The sequence below is a fragment of the Charadrius vociferus genome, unplaced genomic scaffold, assembly GCF_000708025.1.
Source record: "Charadrius vociferus isolate BGI_N301 unplaced genomic scaffold, ASM70802v2 scaffold45, whole genome shotgun sequence".
NCBI classification, from domain to species: Eukaryota; Metazoa; Chordata; class Aves; order Charadriiformes; family Charadriidae; genus Charadrius; species Charadrius vociferus.
Window position 1 is genome coordinate 1265659 of NW_009648712.1, and position 24103 is coordinate 1289761.

Here is a 24103-nt window from a genome sequence, read left to right on the forward strand (position 1 = left end):
TGCTGAAAACCTCATCAAAAGCAGCTTTGGATTTTTCCTTAATGGAAAAAGAGAAATACAGTTTTTATGCCATCAAATATGGTTGAAACTTTACTTTATTCCACTCCACCAGGTAGGAGTGGAAATAAATTAACAAGAAAAAATAAATGAACAAGAAGGGCATCCAGCATGCTTCTGACTACTAGTGAAAACTGGGTTAGATTCATATGAGTTACAAGAGTTTAAAAGTACACTGTGCAGAGACACATGGGACTTTATAATGCCCTTAAACGAATGACCTGCTTCGACCGTGTTAGATGTGTGCGTAAGCGCATGTGTACCTGCACAGAAACGTCCATGGAACAGATGGTCTCTGAGTGTTCCTGTTTGACTTGTGCAGGCACATAAAAAGTTTAATTTCTGTAGATAGCTGGAATAGCATTTGTGGCAGCATCAGTGAATACAAAATGTTGCCTCGTTGTGCATGACTGGAGTCTTCATTTGGCAAGGGCGAGCTTTTCTTTGGTTTGTAAACCAGTGATCCAATGTTTTTAGCTTTGTTCCAGAATAAGTTAGTAAAACTAAAGGTGAAAGCTTCCCCTTAAGAGAGTGGCTTTTCCATCTGTGCTCTGGATGACTTCACCACGTCCCCGGTGAGTCGCTCTGCGGTAGAGGTGTCACTGCCGGCGGTATCGGCAACTACCACAATCAGCCTCAGACAAGATCATGTTGCCCTCTTAAAGAAATGTATCTCAAAAGCCACAATGCACAGAGCTTTTTTTTTTTTCTACCTACCAGTTGATGTAACACCATTACTAGGGTCACTAACACCTAAATCTGTGTTGAAAAAATAGAGAATGTTAGGGGAAATACACACTTTGAGTGTGTTACCTTTTTTCCTCCTTTCAGTCGAATGTAATTTCAATTAAGACTAAAAATCATGTACATTAATCATCAAATTATACCATCTTAATTAGGAGCTATGTTTCATTAGGAAGCTTGTTTATTTTAAAGTGAAGGGCGCAGACTTGGAAATGGCATTACTTCCCCATCTGGCCAAATACCGTAACTCTGAAGGAGGGATTCCTTCTGTGACTTTGTTAATGCTTTGTTCACTCTAGTTTTAATTAAGTCATTGGATGGAATATCCTCAGGTTGTCTTAGCGGTCTGTTGCACAAACTAAAGATCTGGCTTTGATCTCCCCATATATCTGGCTAATATGTCTTCTTGTGAGTAAGTGTAAATTCCTCTCTGTTGGGATAGAGTTTGTGAGAGGCTCTTTGCTGTGATGTATCATGGCAGTCTTGCCTGTCATTGAACAGGTCTTCAATTTCATATATGATTTTTATTTTCTTTTAACTGTTGTAGTTTTTCTCGCATCTTCTGAACATCCTAATTAGATTTTTGGGTTTAGTTCCAGAGACGTACACTGAGAGATCCCTTGCTTTATTTTCAGTAACTGAGGACAGACACATCTCCCTTGTTCCAGACAGTTATTTGAAAGCACCAGCACTTGCTGGGTTTTGTTCTGGTTTGAGTTAAGCTCTAGACGCGTATTTAAATGTAATAGTCTATGGGATGTTGGACCCTCTGGTGGTGTGATATTCTTACCGCATTGCTATGGCTGGACCTTAAACTGTTGCAAATCCATGACTTTTTTCTTAAAATTTACCATGCTGGTCCTTCAGTTCTGCTCATAATATTTGCCTAACGTACAGTTCAGATACTCAGCAGTCTTTGTGTAGCCTGTGTTGTGGTTGGGCTTTTTGTATCCTTTCAATTAAGATATTTAGTGTTTAATCACAGTAGGCCATTGTTTGGTAATACTATATAATTAAATGGTGATGGTTGTTGAAGTGTATAATTAGGATTCCTGACAATTCATTGTGAATCTCTGGTCTACTGTGAGGAAGAACAAAGCCAGAGAGAAAATGCTGGCTGGGTTATATAAATAAGTGAGAGATGATGGTCAGGCTGAAAATGAGGGTTCTCCCCTCCTTTAATGAAAGGGTTTGTGTACATTGCATAGAATAAAGTATTTCTTAGGCTGAAAGCTTTCCAGAGATAATAGTGTTGGCCCTCTGAGGCTCTTTATTATGTCAGATGTGGGATTTGGATTTACGAGAAGTGGCCGCTGCCTCCGACAGACTCAGTCTAGTGGAGGAGAATTTGCCCGGCCTCTCCTGCTTCAGGCTGCAACTTACAGATTGTCAAGGGTACGGTTTTTCCAAGGTGTCCCAGAGAAGATAAACCCCCATGTCCACTGAAGTACCCTGGGCTCTTTGGAAAAAGTGCCCACCTCGCGTCTGCCTTCAGCTTCAGGAGATAAGGGACATAGTAAGCCCTGCTGGCCCCAGCCCCAGCATTGCCCCCTCAGTGGTGACAGTGGCTCTTTAGAGGCAGGATTATGAAAAAAACTGTCAATGGTGGATTATTCTATTGTCTTCTGACCTTCAGCCGTAAGGAATGCCTCCTCCTCCTCCCAGTTCTTTTTTTTAACAGTCCGGGAATGTGCTGTTCTAAAATGCAAGCTGAAAGTCTCTCATCATGATGTAGCTGCAAGAAAGGGGCACCAGGGTGGGAAAGAAGTCCCACGGTGCGAAGCTCAGGATAAAATCACAGGCACTGCCACCACTGGTCCCGGCAGCAGTTGAACAGCTTTTTTGAGGCACAAATTCTCAGAACAGGCTTTTGAGGTGTGTTTTTGCCTCTCTAGAGGTTATTCGTACACGCTGTCAGCTATGTAATGGGGCGACCGGGTTATGCAGGACACTGTAGAAACCTGTGAGGATGGAGTGGTTTGGGGTTGGTCCATTTATTTATTAATTTATGAAGAAAGAGGCTCTGTGTCTTGCAGTGTTTACTTGAAATACAGAGTGGCTGTTTCAGCCGCAGTCTTGCTGCCATGTTTCATGATTTTCCACCTGGCATAGGAAAACTGGCACAAGTTAGATGAGTCCATACCCACTGCTTAGGTTTCAAGCTTTGCTGCTTTAATTGCTTCCTAGTAAATAACTAGAACCCTTTTCAAAAAAAGCATAGCTTGCATTTATCCCTATTTGATTACAAAACCAGAAGCAAAGCTAGTAAATTCTGGAACAAATGACAGCATTTTTGTGCTAAATATTTTTTCCAATGGCATTGTAAAAATCTGAGAATGAAGTTAAGCAGGCTGTCGCAATCCACCTGCCCGCAAGCCAGCACTGCACCACCTGGGTGAGCAGGACCATTGCCATTGTGGAGACTGGGCTTGCAGAGGCTGTGGATGTGGGAGGAAGGCTGGCACTCATGTGCCCCCTCAGGGCCAAGCGGAGAGGAAATGATGGCAAGAGGCTGAGCAAAGAGCAAAGCGGACAGCGGACACAAATCAGTACCATCACCCCTGTTTTATGATGTTCCCGTGGTGGGCTGACCCTGGCTGGACTCCAGGTGCCCACCAAAGCCGCTCTATCACTCCCCTCCTCAACTGGACAGGGGAGAGAAAATATAACGGAAGGCTCATGGGTTGAGATAAGGACAGGGAGAGATCACTCACCAGTTACTGTCATGGGCGAAACAACATGGGAAAATTAAATTAATTTATTGCCAATCAAATCAGAGTAGGGTAATGAGAATTAAAAGCTAAATCTTAAAACATCTTCCCCCCACCCCTCCCTTCTTCCTGGGCTTAACTTCACTCCCGATTTTCTCTACCTCCTTCCCCCAAGCAGCGCAGGGGGATGGGGAATGGGGGTTGCTGTCAGTTCATTACACGTTGTCTCTGCTGGTCCTTCCTCCTCAGGGGCAGGACTCCTCACACACTTCCCCTGCTCCAGCATGGGGTCCTCCCATGGGAGACAGTTCTCCACAAACTTCGCCAAAATAAGTCCTTCCCACGGGCTACAGTTCTTCACGAACTGCTCCTGCATGAGTCCTGTCCATGGCATGCAGTCCTTCAGGAACAGACTGCTCCAGTGTGGGTCCTCCACTGGGTCACAAGTCCTGCCAGCAAACCTGCTCCAGTGTGGGCTCCTCTCTCCACAGGGTCCCAGGTCCTGCCAGGGGCCTGATCCAACGTGGGGTCTCCATGGGGTCACAGCCTCCTTCAGGCATCCACCTGCACTGGCATGGAGTCCTCCATGGGCTGAAGGTGGATATTGCTCCACCATTAACGTCCATTGGCTGCAGGGGGACAGCCTGCCTCACCATGGTCTTCATCACAGGCTGCAGGGGAATCTTTGCTCTGGTGCCTTGAGCACCTCCACCCCCTCCTTCTTCACTGACCTTCGTGTCTGCAGAGCGGTTTCTCTCAGATATTCTCACTCCTCTCTCTGGCTGCAGTTGTGCAGTTTTATTCCTCTTCTTAAATATGTTCTCACAGAGGCACTACCACCATCGCTGATGAGCTCATCCTTGCCTAGCGGTAGGTACATCTTGGAGCTGACTGGCATTGGCTCTGTCGGACACGGGGGAAGCTTCTAGTAGCTTCTCACAGAAGCAACCCCTGTAGCCCCCCTGCTGCCAAAACCTGGCCATGCAAACCCAACAGATGTACAAGAAAGGGCCTTGGTTTGCCTGGTCAATAGCTCTTCCCAGCCAAGCCCTGGGGATGGATGTGCACACATGAGGGAGCTGTGGTGTGAGGAATGACTCAGTTTGAATGAAGGCAGCAGCATGGCTCTCCCAAACCAGGTGCTTCATAACTGCAGCCTAAGGGCTCGGCACTCCCCTGCAGACTGGTAGCACAAAAACCATGATGTCTGCTCTTTTAGCCACACTTATCCTACCAAGAGGGGTTGTCCAGCAGCATTTAAGTCGCAGAGCTGGAGAGGGGCTGGGGCACTGTGCAGCAGCTAGAGGGGCAGCTGTGCGGAGGAGCCCCAGTACGTGCTATGCTTCCCATGGCTGCAGCCTCATGCTAAATTTCCATCCAGTGACTTGGGGGTGGGCATGGACCTTTACACATTAGCTAGGAAAAATTTAGGGTGTCTATTTACACCTAGCTCAAGTTATAGCCTTTTTAGTGTAAAAACATACTGTAAACTGAAGGAAGGTGATTTATCTCAAAACAATAATTAAAAAAGCATAAACCAGTCTCAGTTTTTGCTATTTATAACTATTATAAAGAATGATTGCTTTCTCAGGTAGGTTAGTCATAGGGAGCTGTCGAATCATCAGTTTTGCTAACTGCAACAAAACCATTCATAGAGGATCACAGGAACTGTTTTCGTGAAGGGTAGGTTAATAACCTGTGACACCACACAGAAGAGAAGACAAAAATCTCACTTTGAATTATGTGGCTGGATGGATCCAGAAATCTCAAAGCTATACAAAGTTTATTGCTGGCAAAGATGCATCTGCTTTTGATTTGAGTGTGCTAATGTAATATGCTGGTTTTGTGTCAGTACAAACGCTTCTCTGTAAAAAACATATACACGCAAATATTTTTATGTATATCTGAACATAAATATGTATGTGTGTATATATGTATGTATGTATGTACGTGATTATAGACCTCAATTTTAAAATCCTCTCTGTCCTAAGAGACAGACTTACTTTCCTAATGGCTAGTCATGCATATTAGTAAAAAACTACCATTTTACACTTGGGTGACTGAATTTAAGCACTTACAGCCAGGGTTTTCAAGGCATTTAGTTATTTAAACTGAGAGATGGGTTCCTCATGGGATACTTTTGCAAGTGAGATAGGCACCCACTGGGAGCCTGTTGCAACTCTGCATGGTTAAGTACCTCTCAGTATTTGATTCCTACCTACATGTTGAATCATAGAATCATAGAATGGTTTGGGCTGGAGGGGACCTTAAAGATCATCTAGTTCCAACCCCTCTGCCATCGGCAGAGGTACCTTCCCATGGCAGGGGGATTGGAACTAGATGTACGCAGTTTGCTCAGGTCCCTTTAAATATAACTGTTAGATCTACTGCTCATCAGTTTTGAAAACATTAGCTTTGAGAATTTTATCATTTGATGGCTGCAAACTGGGCTTGCAGTCTTCCTTCTGAAATTGAAGGGATGCTATCTCTTTTCAATGAAACACACTGTGGAAAACCCCTCCTAACTAATGTATGCATTTTCATTTCCTGCACTACATTTCTTCAATCATCTTATCAGCACATTTTTTGTCAGGGTTACGAAGCAAACCTTGCATCTTTGTTAAAACCAATCTGCTAGCAGAATTATTATGAGGCCACCTAAGATCCTGCAGCAAGAGCTAAGAAAAGGACAGAGTGACAAATACTTCTAAACGAATTATTCAGAAAAAAAACATGTGTGCATATAATATTCGAGTGTTCAACGATGTGCTCCTGAACCATAATATAGTTGAGGAGTCAGGCATTTTGTAAGGTGGTTACTCCATGTCAAAGACCAAAGATACTTAGTCTCCCATTAAGAAACATGGAACAACAACACCAACAAAAAAAACCCACAACCAAAAAACCCAGCTCCTCCTCCAGCAAAACCTCTGCTTATCTGGAGCCCAAAAGGAATCTGCAGATGTATACCCCCTGCTTGAGAACAAAGTCTTCAGTCACTGGAATGCAATGCTATAAAAACAAATACTACAAAGCCTGGTAACAGGGGGATGTCTCACTTGCATATTTTTTTGTGACCATCTTGGTTTGCAGAGAAGGGGGTCCCCAAAGCATGTGAGCCAGCAGGATCCCTTTGTACTAGGTCGCTGTCTGTTTGGCCAGATGTCTTCCCAACAGTGAGACAGAAAAACCAGAGCTCTTATTAAAATAAGTCAGGGAAAGGAATGGAAAAAAGCATGTGTCCAGCGAAATGAGGCACAGTGTGTCCCATCTGATATTTATTAAACGTTGATCAAATCAACAGTGAGAAATGCACATCATGCGGAAGTGACCCTGGCTCCCTGGGTTTGGAAGTGAGTGACAAATGTCTGGGAGCAGACCAACATTGAAAACACGTGTACAGGACAGAGAGGAGTGTGCTGCACTGGGAGCAACAACAACAAATGGAGAAGAGTTGACTTCAGCCGAGAACCCCCTTTTGCAGGTTTTACATATGTTCTGTCAATGGCATGCGTGTGTAGCGTCTTTCCTGGCACATTTACGCTACAGCTTTCCAGATGAGAGGTTACACATCTCCTGGAAGAACACTGCATTTTGTGTAAGCCATGAAAGCAAGCAGTCGAGTGCATAAAATTGGGGAACTTTGTCAAATTGAAGCCCAAGCATGGGCGCCTCCAAGTCTTGAGACTCAGGCTTGTGATAAACCTGTATAATTTTATGCCAACCTGCTGGGTTTTGTGTAATCACAGTGCGCATTTGAAATCATCTCCCATCTGTTGTTGCTTCATGTTTTGGCTATCACGTCTTTTCAGAGCAACCCTTCAATAAAATTAAGTGGCCTCACAGCATGGACGAAATGCATCTCCTGTATCAAAACAATCTTATTTGGGTTTGGTCCTTAATCAGGGTAGTGGGGAAGAGCAACAGGGCAAGCTGTAGCCCCGCTCTGTGCTTGGGGAGGTTGTGGAGCTCTTGTTACACTGTAATTCATCCCTATACAGAGAGGGTTGCGTTCCTGGCTTTTACCTTTGCTCATAGCCTGGATTATTTAACTGCACAGAAAGACATCAGAATGAGCCTTCCAAATCTTTTTTTCAAGGTACCTCTTTAGTAATCTTTAGTAATTTTTATATGTTTAGTAAACTAGAAAGTCAGCCATATTTGCAATAAAGAGTAAATTTAATACCTCTGAAAAGCTTTATTGTGTCCATCTCTAGGCAAAGAAAAACAAAGGAGCCTGTTAGAGCTCCCTGGGTTTTTACTCCAGCCCTGGACCTGGGGCACGTTAGATGAGGGTAGCGGGGGTTCGATGGCAGTCAGATGCAGTTTTAAGCTGACAGGCAGAAAGCACCAGCAGGCAATGCAATACACAGTTCCAGCCCAGTTTAGTTAATGGGATCTCTCCTGCCTGTATGATCGCTTTAGTACGCTGTGTTTATGTTATTGATACCAACAGCAGTGGACTGTTAAAGGATGGAAAGGTCTGGCTTTTGTTGGGGTGCTGCTCTGATGTCAGTTTGAAATACGCTGAAAGTAAAAGTTCCGAAAAGCCAAAGTGCTGTTTTATTGAACCAGTGATAGAGAGGACTGAGGCAAGTGAAACAAGATCCTTATGAAGCACTGGAATGTACATGATGCTAGATGCTGAACTGCAGCACATCCAGTGACATCAACAAAGTTTCAGCTCATTACACTACACAGGAAGCTGGAGTACGGTGACAGAAAGCAGGTCATGTCATAAAATGAGTAATCTTAATATGAGATTGTAATCAAGCGAAACTTTTCTATGTGCAGTTGCTGTCAAAGGTTTTGTTTTCATTTCTGCCTTTCTCTGTGCTTTGTACCTCTGCAGTCTATCAGTCTTCCCAGTTATGGATCTGGCGCTGCTTCCATTAACATTAAAATAAGATCAAGCTTTCTGTTATCTGTATATTTAGAAGGTGAATGTGATGTGCTTTGTGCCCCAGGCTTCTCATATTTTTTGATATGTGGGATGTACAAAGACTTACAGGATTGGAATCCGAATTTTCAAGCCGTTGGCAGAGGAACCTTGCATTCAGCACATAGGGGCTCAGTGAACCTGTTAGTACCAGCTAAGAGCAGCAAAATGGTGCTCCAGACACCACGAGTTCCCCCTGTGACATGATTTCAGTCTCTGAATACCTACTGCAAAACCTTAGAAAACTGCACTTTCCCTCTCCAGCTTTTTCAGCAAGCAGAGCTTCCCCTCTAGCAAACTTCTTGAGACTGTCAACCAAACAAAGCAAACCAGCCCATACATCAGGATCCATAAGCAAACTTGGCTATTGAATTGTGGAGTCTTCACTTTTTCTTTTGTGGTGTAGGAGGTATCAGCCTTCCAAATCCTAGTCACCAATAAATGGGCTATGCAACTGCTCGTCTCTGTGCCAGCTCCCTTCCCTCCCACCTGCACAGGCAGGAAAGAAGCCTTTTCCCTCTGGAGTTTCTGTTCTCGGGTTTATGCTTACAATTTGTCTGATTTTCCTCTAATGTTCGTGTTCCTGAAAAAAGAACTGAATGTTCCCAACTGATATTATGCCTAAACCCCAAGGAACCCAAATCTATGACATCACTTTCATCAGCAGAACGTGATGTCATAGCTGAAAAGTTTAGAAAAAAAATGAGATGACGTAATGTGGAAAGTGGTCTGACCTGTGAGAGATGCACTTCTGCCTTATCCACAGCTAGTATACGTGCAGAGGGAATTGAGGAAAATGCCTTGTCAAATAAACTTTGTACAAATCCTTTTCCTGAGTTGCTCCAATATGGTAATCCCTCCTTCAACTACCCTGGTCTTAAGGAAGTCACTGGAAAATGCAGTTGTTTGAAAGAGAAATACAGTTGACTTAAGTTGATATGTCGGTCACCCGTCCTCTGTGAACCCAGGGGAAGTGGCCTGTGCTTTTCTCTTAAAAAATGAAAAATAAAAAAAAAAGCTCTGCAGAAGGTCATGAGTTGGGAAAAGTAAAATCATCTGTGGGTTAGGCCTCAGGGGAAATATAAGTTACTCATAAAAAGCTACGGAGCAAGTTTTGATTAGTTAAGTAATCTGGTACATAGAATTTATTAGAGCTTAAAGCGTTCCTGTGGGATTCCCCTAATAGTACACAAATAGAGTAAAATATCAAAGAAATGCATTTTCTGACAGACACAGAAAGCTACATTAATCCTGGCCTGCATATTGGCAGGAGGGATAAATCCCACCCATTCGTTCCAGCACAGTGGTCCACTTTTCACATTTTTGCATGTTTGTGTTTCTGATTAATTTCTTGGTAACTTAATCAACGCTTCCAACATTGTTGAGCTGTTCCTGAAGAGCACGTAGAGAAAAGAGGAATATTGCTTTCCTAATAGACTCAATGATACCAAACCATTCTGCAAAAAGCTCAAATACAAAATAGTAAAGACCTGTTTCCTCTCATCAACTTGAGGCCCTTGTTCTTAAACTTGTCCGCAAGGGGAAATTCACCAACATTTTTCTGTTGGTATAGATGTACCAGTACCTTTACCAGTATAGCACCCCTTCTTTTCTGTGGAAACAGTATTCTCCAAACCCCCCAAAAATAAGAAAAAACTCTCTCTCATTATGGAAAGAAAGTATTCACATGGTAACCATTTGTGGTAATGGTTACAAAGCAGGACCAGTACTCCTACCAGGTTTTCACAATGCTGTTTTGTTTCTGTATTGTCCTTCTGCTGGAGCGTTTGCTGTCTCCTGTTGCCCCTGTAGGGAGACTAAGAGCAAGCTGCTGCGGTGTGATGCCTGACAAAGAGGATGCTAATAAACATTTGACTTCCAGAGCTCACCATAGTCTTGTTAGCACAATCGGAAAGCAGTCCTATCTCTAAGGAAAGCCACAGGTTTTCCAGTGAAGCAGAACCTACTCTCTTCCACATGCTAAAATCCCAAAGGGATTGTATCACTAAGCTGATGCTTTAACCACTGTATAGGCTATCCTGGCAGAATAGGCAAATAGGCACCCAGATATCATCTGCTCACGTAAATAGTTTGTTCTTTAGAAAATGGAGGAGAGGAAATGGGGAGATAAAACCACCAATGTGTTCTTTGCCATTGTTTTAAAATTCTTAAAATCTTCTTTTGCAGGTATTCAGGAGGGGACTCAATGTACCAAATGTAAAAATAACTGGGCACTGAAGTTTTCCATCATCTTATTATATATTTTATGCGCCCTGTTAACAATCACAGTAGCCATTCTGGGATACAAAGGTATGTATGCATTGAGCCCATCATTTCACTTTCAGCCAAGCAAGTTTCCACATATTAGACAAACAGGAAATTTATCACATTTCACCTTAAATATCAATACCTTGACAATGTTGGCTTTTTGTACACACAGAACAACAAACTAAAACCTTAGATTTTCACTTTCAAACAATTAGGAAGTTTTGAAACTAGATTAGACATTTGAAAGAAAAGAAAAAAATTAGAAAATGATCATTCATCCACCATGAAGGAGTACTAAGTGGAAGACTCAAAGCTCTGTAACATGTGCTATACCTTGATTTCACTGAGCTCTTTTACATGTATCACACCTTTCCAGAATAAATGTCCTTCTTAATGGGAGAGACAGGAATAGTCTACTAATATAATATTTATCACAGGAACAAAGTATAGGATCAATATTATTATGGAATATCTGGAAGAAAGATTGACCCAGGAGGTGCCAATGTATTGAGTTATCTACAATTATTTTGATGAACAAAGATGCTTAGATGCCTTTGACAGTAATTTCAAAGGTTCTGGTAGTTGGGCAACCCAGTAATGGAGAAAATTTCATTTGTGCAAGTCATGGGTAGGGCACATTGGAAAGCACAGCTTAAAATTCCCATATGCCTTCAGCAGTAATTAACTGTAGCCACTTAGGCATTCTTATGAATGTTTTGATGTAAATGTCTGCTTGAGGTGCAGTCACAGTTATAATATGCTAACTAAGTAAAACCTGAGTTTCTGGTAAGAAAAAGAAAGTGGATAACATCATTGTGAGTATTATAACAGGACATTGCAGCACGTTGCGGAGAAAACCAAGCTAGCTTTAAACTAGCTGCTTGAGTATGGCTCTGAGAGTAGCTTCAAAACCCCTCCAAGAAGTTGGGTAAATATTCATGTGATTAGCATGCAGTGTGTCCTGTGCCTCCAACAGCTGTGCTCATAGCAGAGCTGACATCACCTCTGGTCCATTGCCAGTGAAAGAAAAGGAAATTGTAGAAATAGAAAGGGATAAATACTTATTTCGGAGGATTTGGTACAGTTTTGAGTAGGAAGAAAATTAAAACTTCTTGATTTAGACGGAAGATTTAGCCAGGGACATGAAAGAATGTGAAGGACAGATAGAAACACATAGGTATTCCTTTTTCATGGTACAGCAGACAGAATGTGGCAAATTAAAATCAAGTGTAAAGAAATGCAGTACATATATAGCTGGTCAGACATTCTCCTGAAGAATGTGTAACTGGTCTCTGGAAGTCAGATTCTGAGGAAAAAAAAGCCTTTCCAGGATCCAAAAACTTGTTCTTGGTCTATAAAGATAAGATCATTTGGTTATATGGACTAGGGGAGGACAAACTTAGGCCTTTTGGAGATATAAATCTGCAGAGATCTGCTTACAGAAGATGAGGATGGGATCCTTCTGGGCTATAACCCAGCCACTAAATGCCTAAGATTTAGCAGAATTTTCCTCAAGAGAGATTTATACAAGGCCATCAGTTGTGGGGCTCACCAGAAGACTCAGACCTCACTTGGCATCGGAAACAGCATACAAGTTGGAGGGACCATTGCTCTATATCTTGCTTTGCCAAATGTTTGTTCATGTGTGTGTAGGAAGCAATAGCAATAAGGAAACTGTCCAAAAGATCTCTTTGGGACAGGGAGTTTCTCTTCCTCATTTCAATCCACAGTTTTCAAGCTTCTTTCTCTATGGGGACCTCTAGCACTGTCTTTTCCCCAGACTTTGCTCTCATTTTGAGGCCCCATCTTCACTCTGATTTCTAAACCCCCTTCTTGCACTAAGTAGTCATTGGTGCCTGACCGGGGACTGGTCTTTCTGTCATAGCAGTACCAAGCCACATCTATCCAGGGCAAGGACAAAAGAAATTCCTCTCCCCAAAAAACCCCAAAATAAAACAAAACAAAACAAAACCAAACAAAAAAAAAAACAGGGAAAAAGATTATAGCAAGGTGGATAATGCACATTTCCTCATAGACCTTAAGACATTTTGGTTAGCACTGCTCCACCGCTAATGGACTTGGTGACTGCTCCACCTGAATGCCAGGGGAAAGACATATATGCTGGAGAAAAGTCCTGTTTAATCCCAGGTATCCTTTCTGTAACACCAAACAGCAAATGGTCGTACGTCAGGCATTACTTTTGCCCTTTCTACGTGAAGCTTAAGAGCTTCGTCTCCACAGTGCCTGAGCACTAATTTGCAGGGAAAACATGAGTTAGACAAAACCCCAGCCGGTGGTACGTATTCAAAGGAATTACTGCAATATTTTTGATTGTTGGGAAGGAATTAGGCCTTAAAGGAAGAACAAAACTCAAAATAAAATTTTATAGAGCTCTTGAACTCTCCTCTCTGCATCAGAGTTTGGCTTGTCTTTTTTATTGCAATACTACACTGAAAGAAGGAATTCTGCTGGCATCAGGAATTCTTTCAGTCTCTTAGCTAAGTTTCCATTAAATTTGCCTCCCACACTTCTGTTTATAAAGCCCAAAACTACTTTTAAAACTTTCATTTCCTACGTGGTATTTAGATATCCTTTGTGATTTAAAACGTTAAAACTACTAATCAGTGGATTAAATATGGCAGGCAAAAAAATAACTCAATGGGAGGCAAAGTCAACATAGAACAAACCTCCAAACTGGTGGTAAAAATTACATAGTAGACTGGAGAAACCTGAAACCAAAACATGAATTAAACATCGAGGTCATGAAGGAATAACACGCTGCGTTTACTATTAGTTTGCTTTAAGAAGACATACTAAGTTATTGTTTAAAACATTAATAAAGCAATCGGTAATTTTTTACGCATATTTTCTTAAATTAAATGCAAAATACAAAGTTAGCATTTTTCTGGCAGCAGCCAGTGTCGGATTAGCGTACTGAAGGTGAGTGATCTTCCTGTGACTCCCTCCAGGGAGGGAAGCTAGCATGCGCTCAGCTTGAATTTCTGATAGTTCTCATTCTCTGGTCAGTCCCTGTTTTTAGGTTTCTTCACTGATGCCCAACTTTCATCTACATCTTTTATCTGTCTCCCAGACAGAGTTTGCCTGCCATTACCTAGGGCCAACACATCCTGGTGAGATGGCACATTGTGTCCCTGCTTCTGAAATAGTGGCTCAAGTGCAGACAGTCCTCACTGTTCTTGGCTTCTTTTGGAGGGTCTTTACCACATTTTTCACAGTGATCTTGTCAGAAAGTGAGATGATAATGTAGTGAGAATCTGACCAAGCTGAGAAATAAGGTGAAGCTATCCAAAAGCAAGCTTAAGGCATAGACAGACTTTGCATTTTTGAGAGCGGCAGACTGTTGGGAGGAGCAGAGTGGCCTTCATAAGGGATGTTACGGCCGGTCTGCCTGTTTTGCCTTTGCCTGTTTCTGGAGAAGATGGGAAGCAGCTGTTCAAGGCCGGGGCATTCCCCAGATGTTGACATCCAATCCTGAGAGTGCTCCACATGCTGCTTACCTGCCACTGAAGGCTCCATCCAGAGATGGTGGTGGGAGGTACTGCCAGGAAGGAAAGACATTCCCAATAATAGAACATCCATCCATATGATGCTTTTTGACAGCAAGAGCAACAAAACCTACTTTGGCCACAGCTCTTTACTTCTCCCCAGACTTCATCCTTTCCACTTGCAGGGCAGTGGCAAGAAAGTAAATAAGCTACAACTTGCTTGGGGAAGGAGTTTGGGCATGAGATCAAGTCCTCCAGTCCCAACATTTGTTTGACCGTGGAGGCTAAGATCCTGTCCCCGTATAAAGCAAATATATTCATTGGTTTGTCTATGGGATGACAAAATTCAGCTTAGCCTGCATCATTGGGAATCCTTAAGCTAACCCCACAGTTCACGTTTGCAGAGACCTTTACTGTTTCTGCTGCTGGAGCTGGGTGGTTTGAACTTGGCTCTGGCCTCTCTCCTCTACACTTCACAAGACAGGACTGACTTGCCCTCTGAGGGGAAACAGAATTAAAATACAGGAAATGGTTTGCCTGATATAGCTAATTCTGCACTTTGCATCAGTTAATCTGGGTAAGTCATCACCAGTTTAGTGTCAAATAGACAAAAATCAATACCTTCTGTATTTGAAAACAGCCTTCTCTTCCCAGCCTCTCTAAACCAGCATCTTCCCACTAAGTGTCATGTCAGCCCTCCCGATCCAGGGCTGCTGTCTGACATCCAGTTACATGTTAGAATTAAAAGCTGTTACTTTCTGTAGGAGACAAGCTGCTGGGGACTGAAAGACCTTTTAACAACGCTCATTAGTGAGCAGAGTCCAGGCATGGTCTTCCCTGCATATCATGGCCAAGTGTCAGTAATACCAGTAAGGCTTGTGATTAAAGTCCTGCTTTGATGAATTTTTGGGGTGTTCCACACAAAGAATGTCCATAGCTACAGACCACCTTCAGTCTTTTTAGTGTGGGATGTTTTGGTTTTTTACTTTCAGCAATCAAAATAGCATATGTTGTTGTATCTTTAATTGCATCCAATCTCATCTAACTGCCAGTAGAGGCAGATCTGAAGTACTAACTGGCATTCAATTGAACAGCAAAAGGAAGAAACTACATTTTCCTTTCATTGTTGGTAATATATATTCATTTACCAACTCTAAGCGTATTGCATAACTGGAGAAAACAGGTGAATATTGCACTAAATCTGAATTAATGAGACCCATAGGTGATGAGACATTGCTAGTCAAGGCACAGGTCCAGCAGAAACACTTGGAATAGGCCTGCTTTTTAAATCCAGATGCTTTCACGAGGTCCTGTCTAAACGCCCAGAGAGAGCCATGTCCTTTGCAATGACTATCCAGAAACAAAGCAGAACACCACAAACTGAACAAGGAGCTGCCTAGAGCTAGCCAGAAGGAAATGGCAAGTGTAGTCCCCATGCGCACTGCATGTGATGTATAGGTGTATGCATGCATCAGTGGTGTGTAAGAAGTAACTGAAAGACCTTTGCTGATCTGGGCTGCAGCCGGGAAGACAGTTGGGCAGGGCAAACAGAGAATCAACACTGGCTTCATTTAGAAAAAATGGCATACAGCATTTTGATAAATAACTTTAATGGGCAGAAGAACCAGTGAAACATTAATGCTATATGGGAGGTGGGGGGATGCTTTCTAAAGCAGAAGGTATTAAGCAATGGTCCCTCTGAAAAAGCAAAGCCATTATTTTAGCCCGGATGTGGTGTTTAGCAAGCCATACGCCATCATCCCAAATACAGAAAGTTGCACTCTGACTCTATGTTTATGCACACAGCAGTCTCTGTTTTACTAGCTTGTTAGCAGCGTAGAAAGGAGCAGGCAGGTAATTCACCAAAAGGTGTCTGGCCTCTCTGAAAACTTCAAGACTTTTTCTCTGTTGTAGCTCCACTCACCTCGGTGCAGTTGCACCAAAGATAATCTTGGCCTGCTGTTTCTCCTGTTGGTTTGGGGGAAGCAATGAAAGCCTGCTGTGTAACTGGGGTTCCCAGAGTCAGAAAAAGAAGGGCAAAAGTTAATAAAGAAGGAGCACTTCGTGAACTACACTTTAAAGCTCTGAGATTCTTGTGGTTTCTCATAAGCAGCAAAAGATCCTCTAAATTTCCACTTCTCGTAAAAAACCAAATCTTCACGTAGCAACAACTTCTATGAGGCTATTTCCTAGCTGCAGATTATCTCACAGATAAAGTTAGCGGTACTCCCTACCCCACACAGGTTTACAGGATTGGCTTCACTATCTCAAGACATGGGAAACACTTATTTCTTCTCTTTGAAAGGGGGGAGTGGCACAATAACTCGTGTAGCCTCTCCCAGGGTTGGTGCACATCCATTCGGCTCCCGGTGTAGCACAAGGGCTAAATAATCTGCTGATGAGAAGAAATTTCTGCCCTGGTTGTGGTTTGAATGCGAAAGCACATTAGACTAAGTTTGGCGTGGAAGGTGGAGGGTGCCTCTAACCTTGCAAGCATTTCACATTCTTGTCACTGTAAGCCACTCCGGGCTCTTTATTTGTTGCTCTGCTTTTTCTGTTTCCATATCAATTCCATCAAATAATCAGATTGTCTCAGTGACAAGAAAATGACTCAGACATTACTAAATAAAGAGCACAGCAGCCATAAATCTTCACTTGCTGAATGACCATCCTTTCAATCTTAATGAGGCAGAATGGTTTCAAGACCGTTTTGAGTGATCTGTACCATTATCAAGATGTTTAAAAGCTGATCCCCAAAATATTTAGTAATTGCATCTTCAAAGTGCTATCTCACACCGAAGTTTGTTAGCCAGGTGGCAATTTTTAATGATTAAAGGGCAGAGGAAAAAAAAATATTCTTTTTAAGGAGAAAGAGCTCATAGCAAAATAAAATAAAGTCTTCTCTCATATGCCTGAACCTTTAGCAATCAGTCTGCCTTTGCCACACAGCACTGTGCTCAGAGCATGGAAATGCTATTAAAAGAAAAGGACTTGGTTCCTGAGGAAAACCCAAAAAAAGGGATTTCCTTAATCAGGAGAGAGATTGCTCATAAGCAAATAAATGTTTGGGGACAGTTGGCAGACTGAAGAACTGGAAGAATGCTGGGTCCCACCAGCAGATAGGAGCTTATCCTTCCAACATTTCACAGAGCAATAGCAGAGTGTAGTGGCAAACACGGCAATTTTAAGGTGGTTTCTTTTTTTGTTTCATGGTAGTGGTGGATTTTTTGTTTGCTTTACTGTTTACCAGACTTTTTTCAGAATTTCACTTTCCTTCTTTCTGTAACATACTGTTCTCTTTCCCCTAGTTGTAGAAAAAATGGACAATGTGACAGGTGGCCTGGAAACGTCCCACAGAAGATATACAGAAAAGCTCACAGAAGTGGAGAGTGGTCTGAAGAAATTAGGTAATCTACACACAAGCAAAGCCCCTTTGTATTATGGCTTTGGGTGTTCTCCTGGCAGATAGCGACAGGAAATTTGTCTGAAAAATCTCTGGCTATGACAAGATACAACAGTTCTATTCCAATTTCTCAAGTGCTTGGGAAAGCACTTAAATATAGTTAAGATCACCTCTACTTAGGACAGCATTTTAAGCATACTTCAGTATTTACAGTTCCCACTGAAGTCACTCTGAAATCATTTATACTAAGATAAACAGACACTTAAAGGTTGTCCTCAGGAGAGAGTCTTCTCTGAGGTAGAGATGTAAAACATAGCAGAAGCTGTTCCACAGCACAAGAGATTCTACATAAAATGAGTCTGTCACCCAGTCATCCTGATGCTGTTTTAGCAATTAAGATTCAAAACTGAAGGCCATTTTAAGGGATGCACAAATAATCAGCTGTTCAAAACTTTCATGCTTGAGGCAAGTTGATTACTTCCATAAAATGTTTCTTAATCATCTCAGGGAATACAGGACACAAGGTTGTTATGAGTTCAGGTCTCGCAAGTGCTATCACAATTCTCAATTTTCAGGAAGATGGAAAAAGATCATGGATAAGGATTCTACTCACTAAGTGTACATTTGTACCTTTGTTCCTTGTCTGGAAAGGAACCAGAGTTGTTTATTATCAATTTATATATACACAGACTTATAATTTATATAATTAGTTTTTATATAAATATTAATATGCACATATATGCATGTCCGTCTTGAAATAAATTTTGTTTAGCTTCATAAACCATATATTGAGACATACATTTCTAGGAAAACTTGCTTGCAGCTTGATCATACATTTTTACAACTTTTTGCCCTCAAAAAATAGCTGGATTCTGAAGTATTTTCACACTGCATTTAGTTCAAAGACATGGAGTAATTCAGTGGCATGTATTTTACTGATACATATACAGAAGTAAATGTTACATCTTAAAGCACATGCAACCTTTTGGGTTGTATTTGGGTTATTATATTATGCTGATTCAATTTTCACGACTTGGAGCACCTCCGAGTCATTCAAACCCACACATTTTTGCACGCTGCTGGATGGATGGCCAGTGAGATGCTCAGGACCATCAGTTCCCATTTAAGTGGAGGAAGTGCCATGGAGGAAATTAAAAATGTTATGAGGCGATGTGTGTGGGAGGCATAAAGGTAAGAGAACTGCTGTAGGGCCAAAAAGGTAACAGCATGTGGTGAATGAAAGACAGACCTTCAGGGATCAGCTGTATGTGGACGTGGCAGTTGTCAGAGCTGTGTGAGGAACACAATCTAATTTGAGCTATAACCGAGAGGTAAACATAGCGTCAGAGCTGAGAAGATCCTGGAGTAAGGCAAGTGGCAGGGAGAGGAACTGTGCTTGTGAAGATGTCCATTCACAAAAGACTACATAAACACTTCAGACTGAAGTCTCACAAGCCACCATTTGATGGTCGCCATCATGCCTCATTCAGATACCCTGGAAGAAAGCTCCATACACAGCTGTATTCACTGTAGTTTATGAAAGACATTCTGCCCTCTCTTGGAGTCATCAGAAATTATGGACTTCAGACTGCATAATTCATAAATATAGCTATACTTAGATGAGGACAAAAATATACGGACCGGGTGTAGGAGAGGGAAGTGACTGAGGTCAAGAAAGGGAATCTTCCCTGAGAGTGAGTGTTGACTGCTTATTTCCTTGGTTTCTATGTCCTGGCTGATGAGCTGTGCAGCCTCAAAAGCTTAATCACACTCAGGCAAGCTCCCAGAAGTATACTGTAGAGCAGTGTAAGCAAGAGCAGAGATGTTCCTCTAAGATTAAAGGTTTTGCCTTCCTGAAACTCAGAACATGAGGAAACAATAATAGCAAAATAAATTACATTAAAAGCAATAGTCGTATGTTAGAGAGAGAAACAGAAATACATCATATCCTGTCATATATGGACTAGCCTCCTGGCAAAGCTTTTGTCTCTAACCCAGATTTTTTTAAAATAGGTATTAGAACCTTTTTAAAACTAAACCCAAGATTTTAAAAAATTAAAACGATATGTACTAAATCCCAGTGAAGACATTCCACCTGCCAAGAAAAGGAGGAAGAAAATATGAATAGCTAAAATTTACCTCTGAGCTTTTAGCAATAGCCAGTTGTAACTTCAAAACATAACTTACTGATACCTCTTTAATATTTTGAATTCTGCTTACAATTCAGTTTTCACTGAGGATACAAGCACTACTTGACTGAGTATATTCATCAGTTTCTAATGGCAGTTTTTCCTGTATATGATGACAGAATCACCATTTTGTCCTCCTCAACAAGACAGAAGGTCTTCGTCTCTGATTTTTTCTCTGTCTAGTGTCAGAACTTTCCCTAGTGGTTTCTCTTTTCTAGAATAGATAGCATAGAAGTTTTATTGACAGCACTTTTTGACTATATTTAAAATAGACTGTCCTTTTTTATACTGTGTTTTAAAAAACTCATCCTACAGCCTTTCAATTTTTTTTCTGTACAACAGATGACCAAGCTGGACAAAAAGCCATGAATACTAACACTGAACTGTCTAGCTTCAGATCTGACATACTGGCTCTTCGTCAGCAGCTTCATGATATTGCAGAGAAAACTACCAGAAACAAAGATACACTGGAGAAGCTGCAAGAGTCTGGAAATGTATTAGATGATAGACAGAGCCAAATGAGAAGTGCCTTAGATAGTAACTCTTTCATGATCATCAGTGTCAATAAGACTCTTCAGGCATATACTGGCTATATCAACAATCTTCAACAAGACACAAGTAATATTCAAACAAACTTGCAAAACCAAGTGCATTCTCATAATGTGGTCATCATGAACCTGAACAACTTAAACCTGACACAAATACAGCAAAGAAATCTTATCAGTGTCCTGCAGAAGTCAATGGAAGATACAAGCTTAGCTATTTTACGAATCAAGAATGACTTTCAAAATCTGCAGCAGGTTGTCCTTCAAGCCCGGAAGGACAGTGACTGGCTTAAGGAGAAAGTACAAAACTTGCAGACTTTGGCTGCCAACAACTCAGCATTGGCAAAAGCTAACAATGATACACTCGAAGACATGAACAATCAGCTCAGCTCCTTCAGTGGGCAAATGGAGAATATCACCACAATTGCCCAAGCCAATGAACAAAATCTAAAGGATCTCCAAGAACAGCATAAAGAATATGAAAACAGAACTTCTGCCAAATTCAACCAGCTAGAAGAGAGGTTCCAGGTTTTTGAAACCGATATAGTCAATATCATTAGCAACATCAGCTACACTGCTCATCATCTACGGACACTGACTAGCAATCTCAATGAGGTCAGGACAACTTGTACAGACACTTTAAGTAAACATTCAGATGAGCTGATTTTTATGAACAGCACACTAGCCAATATTCGCTTAGACTCTGCATCTCTCAAGGTGCAACAGGATTTGATGAGGTCAAGGTTAGATGTTGAAGTTGCCAATTTGTCAGTAATCATGGAAGAAATGAAGCTGGTAGATTCCAAACATGGCCAGCTCATCAAGAACTTCACTATCCTACAAGGTATGCAGCATCTCTAATGATGTCCATAATGGTCTATGCTGAACGCCTGCTTGCATTACTTCTTTCATTCTGTGGAAGTTAGTTAGTGCATGCTGGTACAGAGTTTTCCATTATCTAATCCTAAACTTTGGAAATGTAAATGTAGCTTGGATATTCCTTACTATTTTTCCTATGCCTTCTCTACATACCTAGAATGAGGATGTTATGAAAGAAGATTCTGACTTAGCAAATTTTATTCTGAGTGACTGATTGACTGGTTCTGCTTTTGATTTAGTTTCTAAAATAAGCTAGTGAAGGTGTGGAACCTCAAGAAACCAATCCCTGCTAAGGAGGAAATAGCTAAAAAATATATGTTGGACTATTCCCAGAAAGGTCCACCCTTACTGAAAAACAAGTTGCTATTTCACTCTAAGCCAGTTGTTAGTCTGCCAGAAAACATCCTACTTTGCTTAGTTCTTAATCCTGGGATATTTTATTTTCTCCAGAAATAAATAGCATCAAGTTTAGGAGGTTTCTCCCAGCCAAGTATTATCCCAAATGAAAAGAACGCTCATATTTCCAACCTGATGTGAACCAGTCAGGCCGAAAACTCTAATCATAAATATAAATCCATTGCTCCAAATAAACTAAGGCTGATATAGAGCCAAGATTACATGTCAGCAACCTTAACCTTTCTCATTTCAGCCAGGCCTAAATGACTCCAGGTTAGAATTTTATCTCTGGAGGAATTTAAATGATGCAGGATGGGGGGAGGCGGTATTGGCAAGGCATTTACTCATCCACGATCAGAATCCAAATTTATTTTGTTGTTTATTGTTGTCACAATATTGCCGTCTCCTGTTGTGGGTATTGGTCTCTTTCCTGTTATAGCCGGCCAGTTAGCAACTAGTATTTCTGGTCTTTCCCAAAGTTGCCCTATTGCTCACTATCCATCGTTTTTTTCTCTTTTTGACAACCCATTATTGACAGAGCAGCAAATGGGGTCATTGCAGGAGAAAGAGTCCTGTAGTCTAAGAGCTGGGGCTAGAAGGAAAAAGGAGCATAGCAGAGTGAGGAAACAGGAGCATCAACACCCAGGACAGTGTGCATCAGCAGCACAGAATGTGTCTTGCAGGGACTGGCACCTTGGCTGGTCACCTGAGGCGCGGTGTCACTGTCCAGCTCACAGGACAAGGTGCATCAGATTATTTTCTTCTGTATCCTGTATTTCATGGGGGCTGAGGAAAGAGCAATGGTATATAGTGCCTGAGAAGCAGACATACTTTTACAAGTACTACTCGAAGTAGCTGTTAGCCTGTTTTTCACAGTGCTGAATATCCAGTGTTGCTGGTCTGAGATATATTAAACAAAGACCCCACATGGGCTCTTTGTTTTGTTTTCTGTTCATATCCCCACTTTGCATGCTTACATTGTTTCAGGCCCTCCTGGTCCAAGGGGACCTAAAGGTGACAGAGGCCCTCAAGGTCCCCTTGGCCCCGCTGGCCTAAAAGGACAAAAGGGAGAGAAAGGAGAGCCCGGACCACCAGGACCTGCAGGTGAAAAGGGCCCACCTGGGCCAGCTGGGCCACCAGGAGAAAAAGGAGGGAAAGGTTCAAGAGGATCACCTGGCTCCAAAGGTCAGAGAGGTTCTCCTGGCAAGACGGGTCTGCCTGGACCAAGCGGAGACCCAGGGCCACCAGGTCCACAAGGCAAAGATGGTCCACCTGGGCCACAAGGCCCACCAGGATTTCAAGGCCTGCAAGGAACTGTGGGAGAGCCAGGGGTACCAGGACCTCGAGGACTACCTGGGCTGCCTGGCGTCCCTGGGCTGCCTGGTCCAAAGGGCCCACCTGGCCCACCAGGGCCGCCAGGTCCAGGGATGCCAATGGCACTACAGAGTGAACCTACGTCGGTGCCCGAGGCTAATGGTAAGCTGTCAACACACCGTGTGCATCTTTTACTGAAATACAAATATATGTAGCGGAGGGTGCTCACCACTTAGTTACTGGTTCAAATAACCTCTGCTACCTTACACTAAATCTCTCGGATTTATCACAAAGAGCCCTATTAAGTGAAGCCATGCCTGTTGGTCTTCCTTCTGATGACTGGAAACTGATTTATCTTAATGTTTATGGCTAAAGAAAAGGTGGCACTAGTATGAGTAATAAATAATCCCCTTGACCACACAGTTTAGCCTTGATTTCACAGAGTCAGGATCCTAATAAGTAAATTCCCAAACTGTAAGTAATTTAGGTGGCAGCATGCTGTAGATGAATTTGGGATCCTCCACTTCATTATTGGCTCTATGCAGAAAGCTACCACTGACCTGTTGAGTTATCAGTAACTGACTTAACACAAAAAAAATCACATCACAGGTTGTTCTCCTCATTGGAAGAACTATACAGAAAAGTGCTACTACTTTTCAATTGAAAGAGAAATTTTTGAAGAGGCAAAGTTATTCTGTGAAGAGAAGGCATCACGCTTGGTCATCATAAACAACAAAGAGGAGCAGGTAATTACCTTCTCTTTCTGTTTTTCAAGGAGAGAGTTTGAAGTTATTTAACATGTGGAAGCCACAAGGCAAGTGGGAAGCTGAGAGCATCGTGAATTCATATAGTGAAGTACACACAGTGATTGACTCCAGTTAGCATTTTGTCCACCCTCTGCCTGCTCAGCAGCTTCTCCATGTGTAGAAGGGCAGTGTGAGCAGCCAGGTGGTGGGCACAGAGCAGCCAGGAAGGCTGACAAGAATTGTAGGAGTTTTGAACCTTTAACAATGGAGTCCATTATGCCTTGCGTATTATCCAAAATGTATTTTTTGCAGTGGTGAATATAATTTAATTTTAAATTGTCTGATTTAATACATGCAGCCTAAGACTGTGGTGACCCAAAAATATTTTTAATTTGACTATAAATCT

At 42.0% G+C, this 24103-nt stretch overlaps 1 protein-coding gene across 1 annotated transcript in view; it reads left to right on the forward strand.

Annotated features, from left to right (window-relative positions):
- Positions 1-24103, forward strand: part of COLEC12 (collectin sub-family member 12) — a 90317-nt gene that overhangs the window by 61739 nt on the left and 4475 nt on the right. The window contains exons 2-6 of the mRNA XM_009886625.1: positions 10639-10761; positions 17534-17632; positions 20160-21206; positions 22625-23113; positions 23561-23697. Of these exons, the coding sequence (XP_009884927.1) occupies positions 17545-17632; positions 20160-21206; positions 22625-23113; positions 23561-23697 (1761 nt within the window). The 5' untranslated portion in view covers positions 10639-10761; positions 17534-17544. The remainder of the gene's footprint in view (positions 1-10638; positions 10762-17533; positions 17633-20159; positions 21207-22624; positions 23114-23560; positions 23698-24103) is intronic.